At 52.7% G+C, this 19,776-nt stretch overlaps 1 protein-coding gene across 1 annotated transcript in view; it reads right to left on the minus strand.

Annotated features, from left to right (window-relative positions):
• EPS8L2 (EPS8-like 2) overlaps window positions 1-19,776 on the minus strand; it is a 74,034-nt gene that overhangs the window by 39,838 nt on the left and 14,420 nt on the right. Inside the window, exons 2-3 of the mRNA XM_014940716.1 lie at window positions 10,270-10,334; window positions 8,489-8,544 (exon numbers count right to left, since the gene is read on the minus strand). Of these exons, the coding sequence (XP_014796202.1) occupies window positions 8,489-8,544; window positions 10,270-10,313 (100 nt within the window). The 5' untranslated portion in view covers window positions 10,314-10,334. The remainder of the gene's footprint in view (window positions 1-8,488; window positions 8,545-10,269; window positions 10,335-19,776) is intronic.

The raw sequence follows: 19,776 nt of genomic DNA on the forward strand, positions 1-19,776 counted from the left end.
GAGCTTGTTGGTACCGGTGGCTGCGACGCTGGGAATCTTTGGTGGCACCTTAATACGTGATCTGGAAGGTCTCGAAGTGAATGAAAAGGCTGTCATTGAGGTTGGGGACGGGCAGAGGTATGAATGGTCTGTGGCACGGGGAGCCGCGTTCCTGACGGCTCGGTTCCTCCCCGGCACGCTTCCTATTTGCCACTAGCTCAGCCCAAAGTGCTTGCATTCCTGTTTTATTAGCTGAAGACACAACCCACTCTAGAAGAGCAAATAAAAACCTGACCCAGCTCCCGGGTTGTGCAAGGACCGAGTACACGAAGAAACAGTGTGTGTTTGTGCTGGGAGCGTGGGGAGGGCTGGAGTCGGCCGGGCAGGCACCCGGGGGACACTCTGTGGAAAATAATGGGGGTATTGAGGAGCTGCAGGGGTAGAGGTGTTCCTTTTTCCCTTTACAACCAGGGCTGGAAGAAATATGCCAGATTTTTTATTTTTTTTTTCATCAAACAATCTAAAGGTTTGTTTTCGGAACTTCCCATAGCTGGTAATAATATTTTTTTAGACAGCAGAATGCATTTAGTAAGATTGGGGGAACTTTGATTTAATTAAACTGGTGGATTTGCTTTACTTGAGGACCAAAAAAAACCTCGTAATGAAAAGTGTCCCCCCTTTTTTTGTTTTGTTGTTATTAACTAGCACAGCTTTTGTTCTTGAGATACTCGGGCATATCCAACAACCCCTTTCCATGGAAGAAAAAGGGTCATATAAATAACTTCTGAGCAGTTACTCCATGCGAGGAGAGAACTTGCCCTCAGCAGTCTCAAAGTGGCAAAGAAAAAGGGCCACTGGAGATGCCGAGTGGGAACTGTGGTGGCCAAGGTGGCAGGTCCCTCTCTGCAGCCCCCCTGTCACTAACTGCTGTCCCAAAGCCCTGAGATGCCCACACAAGGGCTGAGCCCAACCAACAGCACCTGGAGCACAGCCCAGTCCTCCCAGTAGCTCCAGTCAGAGCCTACATGTCCTTCATCTTCTCCACCACTGGTTTTTGGTCTGCAGGAACCAACAGCCATTCTGGCTTCCTATTTTCCTTCCAGCCCTGCTTCCAGTTGGATGATTAAAAGCCCAGGGCTTTGAATAAAAGGGTGACCCCAAGGCAGCATCCGAGGGGAGGTGGGGTAATCTCAGGCTGGAATCTCAAGTGGGAACTGGTGGTCGAGGTGGCAGGTCCCTCTCTGCAGCCCCCCTGTCACTAACTGCTGTCCCAAAGCCCTGAGATGCCCACACAAGGGCTGAGCCAAACCAACAGCACCTGGAGCACAGCCCAGTCCTCCCAGTAGCTCCAGTCAGAGCCTACATGTCCTTCATCTTCTCCACCACTGGTTTTTGGTCTGCAGGAACCAACAGCCATTCTGGCTTCCTATTTTCCTTCCAGCCCTGCTTCCAGTTGGATGATTAAAAGCCCAGGGCTTTGAATAAAAGGGTGACCCCAAGGCAGCATCCGAGGGGAGGTGGGGTAATCTCAGGCTGGAATCTCGGGTGGGAATGTGAAGAAAGAAGCTGAAAAGGCACGGAGGGAGCTGAGAGTGGGAACTGTGGTGGCCAAGGTGGCAGGTCCCTCTCTGCAGCCCCCCTGTCACTAACTGCTGTCCCAAAGCCCTGAGATGCCCACACAAGGGCTGAGCCCAACCAACAGCACCTGGAGCACAGCCCAGTCCTCCCAGTAGCTCCAGTCAGAGCCTACATGTCCTTCATCTTCTCCACCACTGGTTTTTGGTCTGCAGGAACCAACAGCCATTCTGGCTTCCAATTTTCCTTCCAGCCCTGTTTCCAGTTGAATTATTAAAAGCCCAGGGCTTTGAATAAAAGGGTGACTCCCAAGGAGCCAGGGTAATCTCAGGCTGGAATCTCAGGTGGGAATGTGAAGAAAGAAGCTGAAAAGGCACGGAGGGAGCTGGGGGGGAGGACAAGGGAGTTATTCAGGGCTGGCAGCGGAGGAGGTGGGGAATTAATGTCTCGGGCACCGTCCCAAGGAGCCAGGGTAATCTCAGGCTGGAATCTCAGGTGGGAATGTGAAGAAAGAAGCTGAAAAGGCACGGAGGGAGCTGGGGGGGAGGACAAGGGAGTTATTCAGGGCTGGCAGCGGAGGAGGTGGGGAATTAATGTCTCGGGCACTGCTCTGACTCAGACCTGTGATTGCTGCTGCCAAGGGCTTCCTTGTGGTGGGCAAAGAGTGACAGCAGGTGGGAAATTTCACTGAATTTTAGAGTTGGAAGGGACCATAGAGATCATCCGCTCTGACTCAGACCTGTGATCGCCGCTGCCCAGGGCTTCCTTGTGGTGGGCAAAGAATGACAGCAGGTGGGAAAACTGCTCTGCTTTTCACCCCCCTACTCAGGTTCCCTGCTACTGTCCCCTTGTGCTGGGCAAATGCATCCAGGGACAGTCCCTCCTCCCAGCAGCTTCCAGCATGTCCTGGCAAAGGGCAGGAGCAGGGGAAAGCAGTGCCCAAGGGGGAAATGTGGTGGTCCAGCAGGTTGGGGACACGCAGCTGTGTGTCCCTCTGCCCTGTCTGGAGCTCTGGAGATCCTGGGCAAGCAGAGCCTCAGGGGATGCTGTGTACAGGAAAGTCTGAACCCAGTAAATTCCTGCCAGGTCGGTACCGCTGTGCTCAGCTGCTCTGCTTTTCACCCCCTTGCTGCAGGAGCACTCGGGCTCCCTGCTACTGTCCCCTTGTGCTGGGCAAATGCATCCAGGGACAGTCCCTCCTCCCAGCAGCTTCCAGCATGTCCTGGCAAAGGGCAGGAGCAGGGGAAAGCAGTGCCCAAGGGGGAAATGTGGTGGCCCAGCAGGTTGGGGACACACAGCTGTGTGTCCCTCTGCCCTGTCTGGAGCTCTGGAGATCCTGGGCAAGCAGAGCCTCAGGGGATGCTGTGTACAGGAAAGTCTGAACCCAGTAAATTCCTGCCAGGTCGGTACCGCTGTGCTCAGCACCAGCTCCCTCCATCACCCTGTCATCTCCTGGCCTTCCCACTGAGCCATCAAACCTCAATGAATGCCAGTGCTTTCCATTTTTAGCTTTTGCTAAGGGTCTATCCACATCTGAGGGACACGATGGTGAGTGGCACCAGTCAGATGCTGCCCAGATCCCCTTGGGACCATGCGTCTGGTCCCCTCATCCCAGCCATGTAGCTGAGAGAGCTCGGTCTCTGCCACCGCTCCTGCCAGGGCTGTATCCTGCAGACAATACCAGCGTGTGTCAAATCCATGCACAAACCCTCTTCTAGAGGGCTGTGGGGAAGGAACAGCATCTCAGTGCTCCACTGGCCCTTGTCCAAGAGGAAACGGGCACAAACTTGAATATAAGAAGTTCCACCTAACCATGAGGAGAACCTTCTTCACTCTGAGGGTGGCAGAGCCCTGGCAGTGGCTGCCCAGGGAGCTGGTAGAGTCTCCTTCTCTAGAGATATTCAAACCCCCGCCGGACACGTTCCTGTGGGACCTGCTCTGGGTGGACCTGCTCTGACGGGGTTGGAGATGATCTCCAGAGGTCCCTTCCAACCACATGTGATTCTGTGATTGGGAACCCTGTGACTTCCTGGTGGCCTCCAGCTGAGATAATTGGCAAGCTCATGGTTGGGGCAGGCAATATCTGATAGTAAATCACGAGCCTTTTGTTGGTCGTCCTGAGGAGCCATAAGTAAAACGCACATTTACGATGCAGCTTTAGGGAAAGCGAGACTGGCTTGAGCCAACATTTCTGTCTTTCTGCTTTTTGGGGTGATCTTGTCCTGGTAGAGTCTCCTTCTCTAGAGATATTCAAACCCCCGCCGGACACGTTCCTGTGGGACCTGCTCTGGGTGGACCTGCTCTGACGGGGTTGGAGATGATCTCCAGAGGTCCCTTCCAACCACATGTGATTCTGTGATTGGGAACCCTGTGACTTCCTGGTGGCCTCCAGCTGAGATAATTGGCAAGCTCATGGTTGGGGCAGGCAATATCTGATAGTAAATCACGAGCCTTTTGTTGGTCGTCCTGAGGAGCCATAAGTAAAACGCACATTTACGATGCAGCTTTAGGGAAAGCGAGACTGGCTTGAGCCAACATTTCTGTCTTTCTGCTTTTTGGGGTGATCTTGTCTGTGGTGGGTGTCTCGTGGGCTCACCCAGGGTGTGGGAGAGCTGTCAGTGAGGAGTGACAGCCTGGGGACCATGCTGTGGGTTGGCAAGTCTCATCTTGGAGACTTCCCTGCGTGGCTGGGAGCTGGAGGTCCTCTTGGGAGCCAAGGGAGGTCTGTGGAGACCCCCAGGTGTTGGTTTGTGACCGTTAAACATAATTTACTCCTTTGCCATCGGTGTGTTCTGCCGAGCCAGGGCCAGCATCCTCTGCCAAGCAGCCGGCACCGGTGGAGTCTGTCTCCCCACAGCTCCCTAGGCAGATGATCCCTGTCCAGGACCACACCAGGATGGCTCTTCTCTTTGTGTTAGTGCCCTGTGTCCTGTTACAGCACCGAAGCCCATCTTGGGTTACAGGGAGCACAGTGTCAAGTGATGCTGACTGCTGCTGCTCAATGCCACCCCTCTTCAGCCTGACTCATGCTACGGGCAGCTTTTCTTGCTCCAAAATCCCTTTCCCAGCCCTGAACCCTGACAAGTTGTGTTTTTTTCTAGAAATGAGTGTATCCAGGATGAGATGGGCAGGTTGGAGCCAAGGGGCTGTGTCTCACAGGTCTGGTTGTGAGATGGATGCCCTCCTGGCAGGCTGGTGGCTCACACCTTGCAGTGCCCCTCCACGTCCCACCCTGGGACCCAGCTGGGCACATCTGTGCCCCAGCACTTGGAATGAGAGGCAAAGACACCCAAGGTGTTGGCCAGAGGCACTGGAAAGCAGCTGAGCACCCTCAGGACAGACACCCAAACCCAAATGGGCTGCTCTGATTGCTGCTGCCCTCCACTCTCCATCACAAGAGCCAAGTGCTGTCTGATCGACCACCAAAGCACCTCAGATGGACACCTGGAGAAGTCCACCTGGGGTGGCAGGAGCCCTCTGTGGAAAGCACTATGCAGAAACCCTTCCTGCCAGCCCTTCCCTTGGCTTCTGCCAGAGCCACACTGGTTTCCCCCCCGCCACCCCCCCCGGCCTTTCATCTGGGTTCAGAGCAGACGCCAGTAAGCGGAGAAGCGCCTTAATTTATTTATGGTCTGCATTAACATTTATTCAGCTGGTTGCTGTGCATTGAGTAAGGCGGCAACTCGATAGGTGCCAGCCATTCCCCCGGCCACAGACTCTTCCAGAACGTGGAGCTGAGCAAACGCCACACATTTTGCTAAGGGGGGAAGAAGGGATGAGCATCCCTCTCCTGTGACTGCCAGGAAACTCCACCAAGAGCTGAGTACCAAGAGAGCACATCCAGCTCTGGTAGGGATAAACCCGAGGGAAGATATCTCAGGACTTTAAGCGAATTTCTTTGCAGAGTTCCCTCGTGACTTTGGTTATCTCTCTGCCTCCCCCTGCGCTCACCACAGTGAAGAAGACACGGTGGTGCCGTGTACTTGGTGACCAAGGCAATTACAGCAGGCCAAGGGTGACACCAAGAGCAGCCACCTTCCCCACCACCACCACCAGCTGTCAAGCTGTTCCCTGTGTGGACCTATGTGACCCTCTGAGCCTCACACAGTGTCCTTGAACCCCCCAGAGCAGATCCCCCACCTCTGTCACCTTTCTGTGCACAGCCTGGAGCTGCTGCTCTGCTTCAGCCTCACCACCATGGTTTTAATATCACTCGCCAGGGGCTCACCTGGGGTGGCTTTAATACTGCTGGGAAGTCCCTGTTGATGTGGGGACACCTTGGCTCCCAGGTAGTGGTGGTGCCCCTGCAGTTGGGACTTCCATCACGTTAGGTCAGGCTGGGTTAGCATTTGGAACCTGAGCTAATGGTTAGGTCCATGCCCTCCTTCCTCCCGTACAGTGTGGTGGTGAGAGACCCTCTGCTGTAGAAAAAACACCCTTGAAGAAAGCTAAAACCAAGGCCTTGTTCCCTTAGGAATAATATTTTGGTATCTGCGTGCAGCGGAGCCGCAGCTGATGGGAAGATGCTGCCCAGGGAGCTTTAAATGCAGCAGATTTCTGTGCGCTCTGAATTTGGGAGGTCTTATACCCATTTCTTTGGAGGCTGAGGCTCCAGCCTGAATACACTGCAGAAAAATGAAGATATGAAAAGTCTTGTAAGCTCCAAACGTCCCTCAGCAACATCGGAATCGCGTAATCAAGGCCAGCTCAGTGTTCAGGTGCTTTGTTTCATTATGAAACTTAATTCTCTCTGGAATTTTAGTTCTTGCCTGCCCTCCACCCCCAAAATATGCCAGCTCACAGCAGAAATGAATGCTAGGGGAGGGAGGATCCGAATGTGAAGGGGACCCAGGAATTTAAATATTGGTTTAACACATGCTGCGTGCCCTTTGATAGAGCCAGGAGGGATTAGCAGGGAGGGCTTCAAGTTCTGCCAAGAGAAAACCCAGTGGACGTACTGGGGCAGCGCTGGGCTGAGCCAGGAGCTGGTTTACACAGCAAATTACTGCAGAGCTCGTCCTGCGCTTCGGGGGCAGCAGGGAAATAACGGGCAGATGATTTACTCCTCTTGTCTGGAGGGTTTGGCCCGGGGACTCACGGTCCTCATTTCAGGTTTGCTGGAATTTGGTCAGAGAGTTCCCCCATCCCCAGTGAAATTTGCTTTTGGGGTGTGTGCGTGCGTAAAAAAAAATGTAAAAGATGTAACTCGGTGTTGGAAACGACTTATTTGAGAAACTGTGTTTGCTTTAGAGGCAGTTTGACGGCCTTTCCCTTTGCGAGCTTTTGGGGTGGAGGTGTTGCCGGGTGGTCCCTGCTCAGGGACCTCGTGCCCAGGGCTGGATCCCACCCTGAAACCCCTGGGCTGCCTCCCGTGGGTGCTGACTGGTGCACGTGCCACGTTCCCAGCAGAGTTGTCGGCTCTATACATCTCTATACAGTTCTCTATTTACCTATAATCTTTCTGCCCCCATCAGATCTGTGGGGACTCTCGGTGCCCAGCAAAAGCAGTGATGCATTTAGAGGCAGGAGGATCTCACCTGAACCATTTTTCGGTGGTGTCAAGGGATAGGACAAGAGGAAATGGGCACAATGAGGGTATCACCTGAACCATTTTTCAGTGGTGCCCAGGGACAGGACAAGGGGGAATGGGCACAAACTTGAATATAAGAAGTTCCACCTAAACGTGAGGAGGAACTTCTTCATTTTGAGGGTGGCAGAGCCCTGGCAGAGGCTGCCCAGGGAGGTGGTGGAGCCTCCTTCTCTGGAGACATTCAAACCCGCCCGGCCACGTTCCTGTGTGACCTGCTCTGGGTGGACCTGCTCTGGCAGGGGGTTGGAGATGATTTTCTCCAGAGGTCCCTTCCAACCACATGTGATTCTGTGACCTGGCAGTACTCTGCAGAGTGGAGCAGCACCCAAACGTTTCCACCCCTCGTCCTCCTGCTTCTTTCCAGACTTATCATGTGTCCCTTCATCTCCAGACGCCAACAGACCCCTCAGACCTCCCCTTGCCACCCGCCCATCACGCAGCATCCCGGCCACAAATGTCCCCAGCCAGTAACACTAAACTCCTTTTCTGCCTTTATTCCCGTTTCACTTCTCTGCAGCTGATCCAAGTTAACAATGGCTTTGTCTAACACAAAATACAGCCCCCACCTTCCCCCCAGTGCCTGCTTCTCCCCAGGCAAGACATGTCCCTCATGGGACACTGCTCCTGGGCCACTCCACGCTGAGAAACCTCCAGGAACAACCATCCAGCAACCAAAGTTGCTGGGGTTGCACCAGGGGACAAATAAAGCACCCTCCCCTCGGAGCTGCCAAGGGGGGGTTTCTGAGCAAATGTTAGACGTTCCACCAAGGGGCACACGCAACCTGTTCACACCAAGTGAACATCAACCAGGTCTTCACCTGGGACATGATGTGGGTATTGATGATATTCCTCATCACCTGCTGTGATGAGGAATAACTGTTATTGATACCTAAATGGCCCTGGGCTGGTTTATAAGGAAGCTGTGGCTCAGGCTCTGCGCGAGCACCTCCCGCCCCTTCCCTCCGCTTCCAAAGGGCACTGGAGCTCTCACGGTTCACCGAGTAGTTAAAAGAGGATAAACATTAACCTGATGAGGACAGTCTTTCTTTTGTTGCACCCTTTATCAGGTTATCTCGCTCGTATAACTGGAGAGGGTCCGGGTGATGGGTGGGGGCCAGGGGGAGCAGTGCTCTGTGTGTGTCCCCATGAAATCACAGCTGTCCCCAGCACGGGAGCTGGTGGCACAGGGGGTGAGGTGTGGTTTTGCTCCCTGTTCCCTATGGAGGCCTGGCTTCACCTGGCTTTGATTGAGTTCCAGCTTAAAAGTCCCCAACAACTGCCTCCACGTCTCCAGAGGTGCTTTTTCTGTAGGAAACCTCAGAGGGGTTTGTGGGCACGACTCACCGTACAGGTCCTTGCCGCTCAGCTTGGCAGCTCCGTCCGCTTTCCCCATGCTCCCGCTGGAAAAGAAAAACAGTACAAGGAAACCATCAGCTCCCAGGTCTTTTTTTAACACCTGCTTTCACATCTGCAGCTCTCCCGAGGGGGACCAGCCCTGTCCCCCCCATCACATCCGTCAGACATGGTTTGATGAGGACCCATCTGGAGCACTGGGACCAGTTCTGGGCTCCCCAGTTCCAGAAGGACAGGGAACTGCTGGAGAGGGGACAGCAAAGGACTACAAAGATGATGAGGGGCCTGGAGCATCTCTCTGATGAGGAAAGGCTGAGTGACTTGGGGCTTTTTAGTCTGGAGAAGAGAAGGCTGAGGGGGGATCTGATCAACACCTATAAATACTGAAAAGGTGGGTGTCAGGAGGATGGGGCCAGGCTTTTTCCAGTGGTGCCCAGGGACAGGACAAGAGGGAACAGGCACAAACTTGACCATAAGGAGTTCTGTCTAAACACGAGGAGGAACTTCTTCACTTTGAGGGTGGCAGAGCCCTGGCAGAGGCTGCCCAGAGAGGTGGTGGAGTCTCCTTCTCTGGAGACATTCAAACCCCACCTGGACACGTTCCTGTGGGACCTGCTCTGGGTGGCCCTGCTCTGGCAGGGGGTTCAAGGAGATGATCTCCAGAGGTCCCTTCCAGCCCCATATCATTCTGGGATTCTGTGATGCCGAATTAACCAGCATTTGCTGGTCTGACGGTGCCGGCAGCTCCCTCTGCAACCCTAGCTGTTATCCACACCACGGGCACGTCACCAAACCCAGCAGCAGGAAACAGGAGACAGAGGAGCCCATCTGGGCCTGTCCCCACTAGAGTTACCTTCGCACACAGTGTCCCCTGGAAGGACGTGGCTTCTGGAGGGGCTGTTGGAAGGACAGCGGCTCCCAGAGTGCGATAAGGGGTTGTTTCAGGGGGCAGACCCCTCCCTCAATGCTATACCTGAGTCCACCTCACCCTGAGGCACTTGAAAGGGCCAAGATTAAGACCCCTTATTAGTGGACCCTTTGGAGATGAACTCCTTGAAGTCAGGTGCTCAGATGTAGAACGTGTCCCACGTCAAAATGTGGAAGGGCATAGTTGTGTGTAAAGACTTGAGTTTTGGGGTGCCAGGTCTCTAAGCATGGGTTACCCCCCCTTTTAGGACCACCCCACACGCCTGGGTGGTGCGTAGGAGTGTGCAGCCAGGAGGTGACAGTGATTGCTCCGGCTCAGGCCTGGCAGGGGAGGATCAAAGCAGGACCTCGGGGTTTCAGGTGCTGTGGTTGGGCTGTCCTGCACGGTGCAGTGAGGCAGAGGGTGGCTGGTGGCTCCTTTCTGCTCCATCACCATGTCCCCCTGAGGGCAGGCAGTGGTTCATGGTGTTCATGCACCTACATCCCACTCAGAGATGGAGTGGGAAGAGGAGAGCAGGAGCATGGAGCAAGGAGGGAGGGAGCGAGCTGGTGGCTCTGGCTCCATTGTGAAGCTGCCGTGGGCTGTTGTAGCCCCCAAGCCACAGGTGGAGAAGCTCCTGGTGTCCTTCTCCTCTCTCTGTGCCTAACATGGCATCACCAAGCCGCAGCACGTAGGGCCTGTGAGGTGTGAGGCAGCGATGCTGGCCATGGCTGTGGGTTGTGAGGTGCCCAGGGAAGGTGAAACAAACACCAGGGACTTGGAGGGACAAGTGGGACCATTAGGAGCATCCCCCCCGGGTGGTGCCAGCCGCGGGATGGAGGAAGCCCACCATGGAGATCCTTACTTTGATGAGCCAGGGTTGCTGCTGAGGGATCCCTTGTGACTCATGTCTCTTCACAGGACAGGCAACTGCAGCAGAAGCAGAGAAGAGAGGGTTAGCAGTTAGAAAACACGCTCTCGGGTCATTTCTGTGTGTGCGTGCTCTGATTTGGGGTCTCCAGGGAGCAGGGTGGGCAAATGAGAGCAGTCAGGTGAGCACCATGGGCTTTCCTCGTTATGCCACTATTTCTATCTGTTGTCCGAGCACCATGGGCTTTCCTTGTTATGCCACTATTTCTATCTGCCTCGTTATGCCACTATTTCTATCTGTTGTCAACGTCTTAAATACCCTGTAGTTCTTGTCTTTCCATCCCAGGAGAGTTACAGAAGACTGTAAAAAGTTCAGAAAGCAACAAAGATGATCAAAGGCATGGAGTGGATTTTAACAAAAAGTTTTGGCCAAAAAAAAAGCAAAGCTCTTTAGTTTACAAAACAAAAGATAGGGAAGGGAGATCTAATTCTTAGGGAAAAAAATTAGGAAAAATTTTTACACTGAAAGGGTTAAAAGATAGGGAAGGGAGATGTAATTCTTAGGGAGAAAAATTAGGAAAAATTTTTACACGGAACGGGTTATTGCACTTTGGAATGGGCTGCCCAGGGCAGTGGTTGAGGCACCATCCCTGGAGGGATTCAAAAGCCAGGTTGACATAGTGCTTAGAGACATGGTTTAGTGATGGTTTTTATCAGAGTTAGGTTGATGGTTGGACCAGATGATCTTAAAGGTCCCTTCCAACCCAGACAATTCTATGATTCTCTGATTCCTTGCTGCTCTCAGATACCTCGCACAGCTCTGACCGGGGCTGAAGATGACACATCCCAGGATGTTTTTACAAAACCTATTTCCACCTCTCCCCTCTTGCCTGTCCCTTCCAGGCACACCCCAAATTTCATGGTACTTCAGCACGTCTCTTTCTAGCAAGATGTTCACAGGGACAGAGGTGGCCTTTGCCTTTGTGCCTTGTCAGAGGCTGTTAACAACCACACGACTCCCCGTGGCCGTGTGCTTGTGACTGTAAGTGTCCTGAGTCATTTTTCATGACTATAATGTCATTATCTTTTGTTATGTGGCAATTTTAATCTCTCTCCCAGCTGCTAAAGTATCCTTACCCAGGGTACAGCCCGCAGAGAGAAAAGTGAGATAATAGTGAATGCTGCTCCACTGGCAGCACAGGGATGGGGAAAAATTTACTGCCATGGCTGAGTGTTGGTGAGAGGCTGACAGGATCAGCTCATGGATTTTTTTTACCTCCTCTTTCAGGTGGGAATTATAAATAATATGAGAGAAATCCAGGCGCTGCTCCAAGAGCAGAACTGCAACAGGTGGGGATGAGGAAAGAAGGGAATAAAAGGTATAATAAAACCTTGGGGAACGCTTTGTATCGATATCCAAGATATTCAGCTCTGCTCTAGTGCGTGAGTTGAAGAAAAGCCAGAAAAAGTCTTTGGGGTTTTTTTTATTCCCTTCTGAAAAGCTCTGGGGTCACCCGGCCGTGTGCTGGGCACTCAGTGCCTTGTTTGCTTCACCTGGGTGAATGACCCGCTCACCTCATTAGAAGGTGGTCAGAATTCCAAGGTAGGGCTTTAAAATACTCCTCAGGAAGAAATTAATCAGTGTCTTTGGTGGGGTTTCCTGCGAGGGGACCTCTGAACGTGCTTGGCCCGTGCCGTGGGGCCGCGGTGACAGCCGTCCCTGGCAGCAGCAGAGCTCCCTCGAAGAGGTTTTTGTTAGCTGAGCGTGGGCTGGATTGTGTGTAATCCCTGGGGAATACTTTGGAGTCAGCCCCAGCTCCTGGGATTTCCCCTCTGGAGGCTGACAGGGCTGGTTGGAGCTGCCCTAGATCCCTTACCTGTCCTTTTTTTTTATTTCTCGAGTTGGAAACACTCATGGTATTTTGCTCCACGTGTTTCCCCCCAAGGTGAGAGCAGAGATGGAGCTTTCTCACCCATCTCCACAAAACTGCCCCCTCTGTCCGAGGGATGGATTTTGGGGAGATCCAGCTCCCGGGCAAGGGATGTGGCTTGTGTCCTCCACCACTGCCCAGCCCCACACAGACCTGCACACACCATTTTTTGGTCTTTCAGCCTCCTTTGTGTCCCAGTAACACTCCCCAGCGCCGAGACGCTGTTAGAAATCCCTTTGAAGTGCATTTTGTAGCTGGTGCATTAAATTCTGCCTTTTTTAATCTCTCTTATGGTCGATACTAAAGCCCATCCGCGCACGCACACACACGAGGATATAAATTCATACACATGTTAGAATAGAAACTTGGTGTTCTGCCAACCCCTCTGAGTGTAATAAAACCCGTCCCTGCGGCCAAGCCTGGGTACCTGTGAATTTTCCCTCTGTTAATCGCTGTCTGCTGGTTTCCTTTTACCGTCCTCAAACAGTCCCTATCTCCCAGATCTCGGTGCACATTAGCATAAGATAATAAGATAACTGTGTCCAGTTCTGGGCTCCCCAGTTCCAGAAGGACAGGGAACTGCTGGAGAGGGGACAGCAGAGGCTACAAAGATGATGAGGGGCCTGGAGCATCTCTCTGATGAGGAGAGGCTGAGGGACTTGGGGCTTTTTATTCTGGAGAAGAGAAGGCTGAGGGGGAATGTGATCAACACCTATAAATACTGAAAGGGTGGGTGTCAGGAGGATGGGGCTGGTCTTTTTTCAGTGGTGCCCAGGGACAGGACAAGAGGAAATGGGCACAAACTTGAATGTAAGAAATTCTGTCTAAACATGAGGAGGAACTTCTTCACTTTGAGGGTGGCAGAGCCCTGGCAGAGGCTGCCCAGGGAGGTGGTGGAGTCTCCTTCTCTGGAGACATTCAAACCCCACCTGGACACGTTCCTGTGGGACCTGCTCTGGGTGGACCTGCTCTGGCAGGGGGTTGGAGGAGATGATCTCCAGAGGTCCCTTCCAACCCCATGGGATTCTGTGATTCTGTGATAAGAGACCTGGAAAAGGGAACATGCTCTAATAAACCCGGCTCTGGCTGTTTTACACCCTCAGATCACTTTAATCCCACAGCTGGTGATTGTAGCTGGAAATGTTTCATGTATAATGTAATATTTTGGGCTCCCTTTCACTTCCTGCCCCAGGGCCGTATCCGTAATGGACTGAAATCCAGGCTATTCCAGCAGGTGAGCAGCGCCCGGTTTGGCCCATGGGGTTCAGAGCTTGGTCCCCAGCTCCAGCCGGAGGAGCAGGAGGGACCAGGGATCCAGCCAAGGTCCCCCTGGTTTTTGTTTGTCCAAAAGACAAATGCCAGGGGATCTGCTCATAGAGGAACCCATCTGGTCAAACCCTGCCCGAGAAGCAGGCCCCATGGCGATGGCTGCGCAGCTTCAGGGGTGAAGCAGGACCAGCCACAGAAGGAGCCAGGTTCTCCATCTCATGGTGGTTCATACCAAAGTGCTGTCAGGATGAGCTGGACTCCCTAAGGACCAGCCACCATGTACCTCGGTGGTGGAAACACCACCGGACCCTGCAGGGTCAGGGTGAGTTGCCAACGTGCCGCTGGAAGGTTTTGTGCCACTTGTAGTCCCATTTACTCCCCGGTGCCCCAAAACCCTCCCACCTGGCCAAGCAGAAGCTGTAACCCATTAGCACCCCTGGCATTTCAGAGAGGGGCTGATGAGAAATTGCTCCTTCTGACGTGTCCTGAGGGATCCCTGGTCCCTCTGGGCATTTCTAAGGCAGTGAACCCCCCATGTCCCCCCTCCCTTCTCCGAGCACCATCAGAAGGTTGTCCTCCCTCCCAGGACACCTGCATGGGCATGAAACTGGAAGCAACGCGTGTGCCTGCCAGGTCAGCAGGTCCTTATCCTGCCGGGCTCCCTCCTTTTTATTTATTCATGCTATTTTCATTATTTAACCTTTCCCTGGCTCTCGCTGCTGTGTTAAGGACTGTGTCTGTGTCCAAACACGTGTTAATGGCAACGAGGGTGTGGTGTGGGGCTGGCCAAGTTAAACCGGGACGGAGCCTTGTGCCAGAGCTTTGTAATTCAGTTTAAATTGCCTGATATTAATTGAATCCTAGCTGGCAGACTTGGGGGGGAGGGGCACATTTCTGAGGTGCTGGAGGCTTTATAATGATTTTGCAAAATCGAGAGGCAGCGGGGCTTGGATTAAGGTGAAGAAAGGGCTGAGGGTAATTCACCTCTCGAGGTGGATGGAGCCAAAGATCAAAGAGAGAGAGAGGAGATGGGGTTGTGGCCAAGGTTCCCCCTTCCCCGTGGGGGCATCCCTGTGAGCTCCCGTGGGTCTGCAACCTCTGCCACACGTGGTGGCTTCTCCCCGCTGTCATCTCAGCTTCCCTGCTTCAGAGGGTTCCTGCTCTCCCTCTTATCTCCCCGCAGGGTGCGGCTGCTTTTTGCTCCCTTTCCCAGCAGGCGAACATGTGGAGGAAGGGAAGTGAGAGGCAAATTTAGCCGTGTTGATGTGTGGCTGTGCAGCTTGAACCGGGGAATTGTCTGGGCTGGAAGGGACCTTTCAGATCATCGAGTCCAACTTTCAACCTAACACTGACAAAAAACATTAGTAAGCACTACGTCTACCTGTGTTTTAAATCCCTTCAGGGGTAGTGACTCCACCACTTTCCTGGGCAGCCTGTTCCAAGGCTTAATAACTCTTTTCAGTGCACAAATTTTTCCTAATATCCAGTCTAAAGCTGAGATTTTCAGGTTGAGACCTTCACCCGCTCTTTGGATGGTGCAGGGCACTGTTTCTCTGTGGGTCACCAAGCAAACCATAGAATCACAGAATGGTTTGGGTTGAAAGTAACCTTAAAACCCCCCCAGTGCCACCCCCTGCCCTGGGCAGGGACACCTCCCACCAGCCCAGGTTGCTCCAAGCCCCCTCCAACCTGCCCTTGAACCCCTCCAGGGATGGGGCAGCCACAGCTTCTCTGGGCAACCTGAACCTAAACCCTCTGGGCAACCTACAGTAGCCAAGCCTTGCACGTGAGCGTGGTGTTTAATGGAATGTGGGCTCCAGCAGTTAAGCCAGGCTCACATCCTGGCTGTGAGGACAGATGGTAGCACCACGCTTCTCTTGGGGGACTTCCAGGGGAAACTTAACTGCCTGGCTAAAGCCTGGCACCGTGACCTGTCCCAGGGCATGAGACCTCATGTGCTGAAGCAGAGGGCCTTGGGGAGACTAGAAGAAGTCCTTGCTGAAGGACATTGCAGTGGGTGAAGTTGTATTGTACTTTAAAGCAAAGGAAATCTCACTCCCTGACTTTCTGGACAGTCTTATCCTTGGAGACACAGCGAAGACACACCGAGTTGTGATGGGAGCCTGGCATTGTTGTCTGGGCTACATCTCTGTGCTTTTATAGCAAATGGAAATGGGCCATATGTTGTTTTGACTTTCTTTGAGTCTCTTTGAAGAAGGAGCTGCAACGTTGCAAGGATGGAAAAGCTCTAAGGGAGGGGAAAGAATAGTAGCGCTCTCTTCTCTTTGGGCCAATCACTGCTATTGTCTTACATGATTTTTATTCAGTATAATTCTTCTCTGTCCATTGTGGTCGTATGTTTTTGTTCTTATAGCACGTAGAAAGGGATTGTGAAAAATTCTGGACTTTGGGTGAAGATTGGACAACTTGCAAATGTGAAATATTAGTGGGTTTTTTAGGGCTGTTATTATTATCATCGCTATTAACAGCAGCATCTAGTGTCTGTGAGTGTTTTTCCTCATAGGTCTAAGAGCACCTTTAAGACTGTGATCAGGTAGAATGTGCTGGAAGAGGTTTGTTGGGGAAATACTGGTCAAAAAGCAGCAGCTTTTGCTGGAACAGTAGAAAACTATGGCAGAAAACCCCCAAACCTTAAAAATAAGCTACTTAGAAGTGTTTTTCCTAGCATTCCCTAACCCATTTCTAACAGACCCTGTCTTTGTTTCCATCAGTCGTCCCACTGAAATCTGCCCACTGTGATGGGACTTCCCAATTGCCCACAAGATAGGAATGAAAAATCTTTTCCTCCCTGGAGCCACGGGGCTGATACTGATGGTTTAACCAATGTGTCACAAATAGGGGTCAAATACAGTTTGATGTCTGTAGCCTAAAGTGTTTCTTGCCTGAGTGGGACCACCTGGAATGAGGCCAACACACAAAGTGGCCCCTCATGCCCCGTCCGGTCAACCCTAAAGGTGGTGGTGGGGAATGGCTTCGTTCTGCAGCATGTGTGAAGCACTGGAGGACGTGGCAAGGGAGGTCTTTGCACCAAGCAGGTGGTGGGGCTTGGGCACTGGTGAAATATTTGTGATGGAAACGCTGCAGGGGGTCCCACCTGGGGCAGGTCTAAGGAGGTCTGGGAGCGCAGCCCGCGCCAACTGGATGGGTCAGGCAGAAATGTTAGATTAGCGAGAGCCTCGGCCAGTAACATAAAGCCTGGGTTGGAAACATTAGCTGGAGACCACATGATGTTATCTTTTAAACTTCCCAGGACAACAAAGCGCTGTCTGTGAGGGCTGCCGAGCGTTTTCCTAAGGGAATGTCACGCTGGTGAGAGCTGTTTGACAGACTGTCCCACAAAGCTAAGTCTGCTGGTACCCACGCCGGAGCAAAGGGAGCACGGTGACATGTGTCCCCTGCACCGTTCATGCTCCATCCAGCCTGTCCCAGTCCCTGGAGTATCCTCCCACCTCCTGTGACCTGTCCTGCCCACTGGGGTTGTACCGAAGGAACCTGGCAAGGCTACAATCCCACATCAATCACTAAACAACAGCTTTCAGGTGAGGCACTGGCATCTCTGTGCTCAGTGCTCCTCTTGTGCCACCAAGAGCTCTGAATTTCACACCACCTGGTTTAGAGATCTCTAAAAGCACTTGTGAGATGGACCCCAGGAGCCTGCAGCAGACCCGAGAACTCCATCTGGGTCTCCTGTGTCCTGGTCCAGCCTCCTACTGACACCACCACCTTTCTCCTGCTTTCAGTTGCTTTTCTGAACCTGCCAGGAAGGGTGACTGGCAGAGCTCACCAAAAGAAGTCCAGACCTGCTCGGCAGGCTCGGTACCAAGAACACGTACTCGTCAAGAAAATCCTCTTTGGGTTAGTCAGGAGGCATCAGAGGGAAACCCAGATCACGAGGAAAGAGTCTGACAACCAAACGAATGAACATGTTCGTGTTGCTGCTCCTTTGGCAAAGGAAGGATCTTGTCCCAGAGGAAATTTCCAAACCCTGTTCTTTGCAAATCATGGTGGTTCAGCAGGACCCAGTCGGAACTTCACAAGCTCGAGCTTAACCTGTTGCTGGGGGTTCCTGCTTTGAAAAGGGGAACACATCCAGCCGGCATTTCTCAGAGAGTCTGGTCACCCGAGGAGTCCCCTCTCTTACTTGCATTGTTTGGGTTGTCTTTACAGTGTTTTGAGTTGTCTTTACACCCACTTTAGGAAAGGAGCGAGTCCTATTGTTCTTTCCATCCTCCCTCCCACCCACGGCACCGAAAAGGTGATTTTTACAGCGATGGAGCCACTCGAGCTTTTGGGAAAGGAGCAAGTCCTGCTGTTCTTTCCTTCCTCCCTCCCACCCACGGCACCTTTTCAAGTGATTTTTACAGCGATGGAGCCACTCGAGCTCACAGGTCACTTTGGGAAGTTGCTAGCCCCTGTGGAGGAGGTGAGTGTGAACACGTGTGTAGTTTCAGGGTGTGCGTGACACATAGCACGTCACAGCAGAGTCACAGGCGGCGGGGACAACCTGGTAGGTGTCTGGAGGGAAACACTCCCTGCTCTCTACACGGGATTTTTCACATTGCGGAGATTCTCCAGAAGACAAGCAGCACCTGAATAAATATAACCCAGCCCAACAGGTCAGCGCAGGGCTGAGCCGAGAAGAACCAAGCCTTCTTCAGCCTCTCTGGGAGAAGCTCTTTTAGACTGAGGCACCTCAGATCTACAGCCACCCCTCCACCAGCTCTGATGGACCCTGGTTGCCACCTTTGGGTTGAGTCCTTCCTTCCTTCCGTACTGTGTCCTGCAGAGCACCAGGGTAAGATTTATACCCGTTGCTGAGGACCACACCCATGCAGGATCACCCTCGTGCCTTCTTCGCTCACCTCCTCAGAAACAGCAATTTGTGCTTAAAAAGTATTTCCTGGGATAAATATTTAGGCAGACTTCCCAGCGCTGAGAGGGGAACACCCACACACTTGTCCGGCAGCTGGGCTTGACCTGAGCAGTCCTTGGGACACCCCACCAGCCTGCTGGATTGCACTGGAGATTTGGAGAAATCTCCAAATCCAAGGTTCCAAAGTTTTGGAGAAAACTTGATTTTGAAGAAAACAACAACAACAAAAAAGCCAGCATCTGCTGGTTTTACTATTAATCCCTCCAGGGGCTGAGCTGGAGACTCGGGGTTTAATGCTCAGAAACGCAAACGGAGCAAAAGTGCCAATATTTATGAATTGATTCACAGATTACTCAGAGAGAGCGTGGGAGGTCACCCTCCGTGTCCCCCCAGACACACACAGACGCACACACTCGTGTGAGGCTCTTTCCAGTCTGTTGGTGAGACACAAATGGAACCTTAATTGAGGTCCAGGTGGGGAGTCCCGGCAGCAGTGATTGAACTGAGGCCGGTGCGGGAGAGGAGGGCTCTGTGGGCTACTCCAACCAAACCCAGAGCTTTTCTGTTCCTGCCAGAAGGTACAACCTTCCTTCAAGAAACCAAAAGCAAGTCTAGACAGCGCCTCGCTCCGTAAATACCCGGGGAAAAGGCACAAATAGCCACAGTCTCCACGTTCTTGGGGAAAAAAAAAGCCTGGAAGCTGACTCCAGTACCCCTCTGTTTGCAGAGTCCCCAAAGAGTCACAGCTTTTCCCCTCTGTTGGAGGAACCCCCCAGAAGCTGGGTGGAGGACGCGCAGGGAGCTGGGGGGAAAAAAGCTTGGAAGCTGACTCCAGTACCCCTCTGTTTGCAGAGTCCCCAAAGAGTCACAGCTTTTCCCCTCTGTTGGAGGAACCCCCCAGAAGCTGGGTGGAGGACGCGCAGGGAGCAGGTTGGGGCCTGTCCTGTGTCTCCTGCCGGGGGGGGGGCTCTGCTTGGGTGGCAGTTTAGCAATCTTGAGAGCCAGAAACAGCATGAGAAACGTTAACAGATGCTTTTGGAAAGGTGGAAGGAGGCAGATGAGCGCACCTTGTATAAAAGCTCAAGAAGTCAATCAAGCAATCCTGCTTCAGCAGGGGAGGTGGACTAGATGATCTCTATGGTCCCTTCCAACTCTAAAAATTCAGTGAAATTCAGTGAAATGGTTTAAATTGAAAGACCCCAGTTCAAAGCTTCCCAGAAGCTTTGAAGGAGGAGGAAGAAAAACCGATGTGAGGTGTTCCCTGGGCTTCCTGGGAAGAGAATAGTGTTGTGGGGAATTTTGTAGCTTTTTTCCTCTGTCCTGTTTTTATTTGTGCCCGTACTGTCTTGTGAGCAAAGACTGTCCCCTCGCCCTGTGGCTGGCAGATGAGAGTCCTGGGGGAAAAGGA

This window comes from Calidris pugnax, unplaced genomic scaffold (genome assembly GCF_001431845.1).
Source record: "Calidris pugnax isolate Ruff unplaced genomic scaffold, ASM143184v1 scaffold98, whole genome shotgun sequence".
Lineage (NCBI taxonomy): Eukaryota > Metazoa > Chordata > Aves > Charadriiformes > Scolopacidae > Calidris > Calidris pugnax.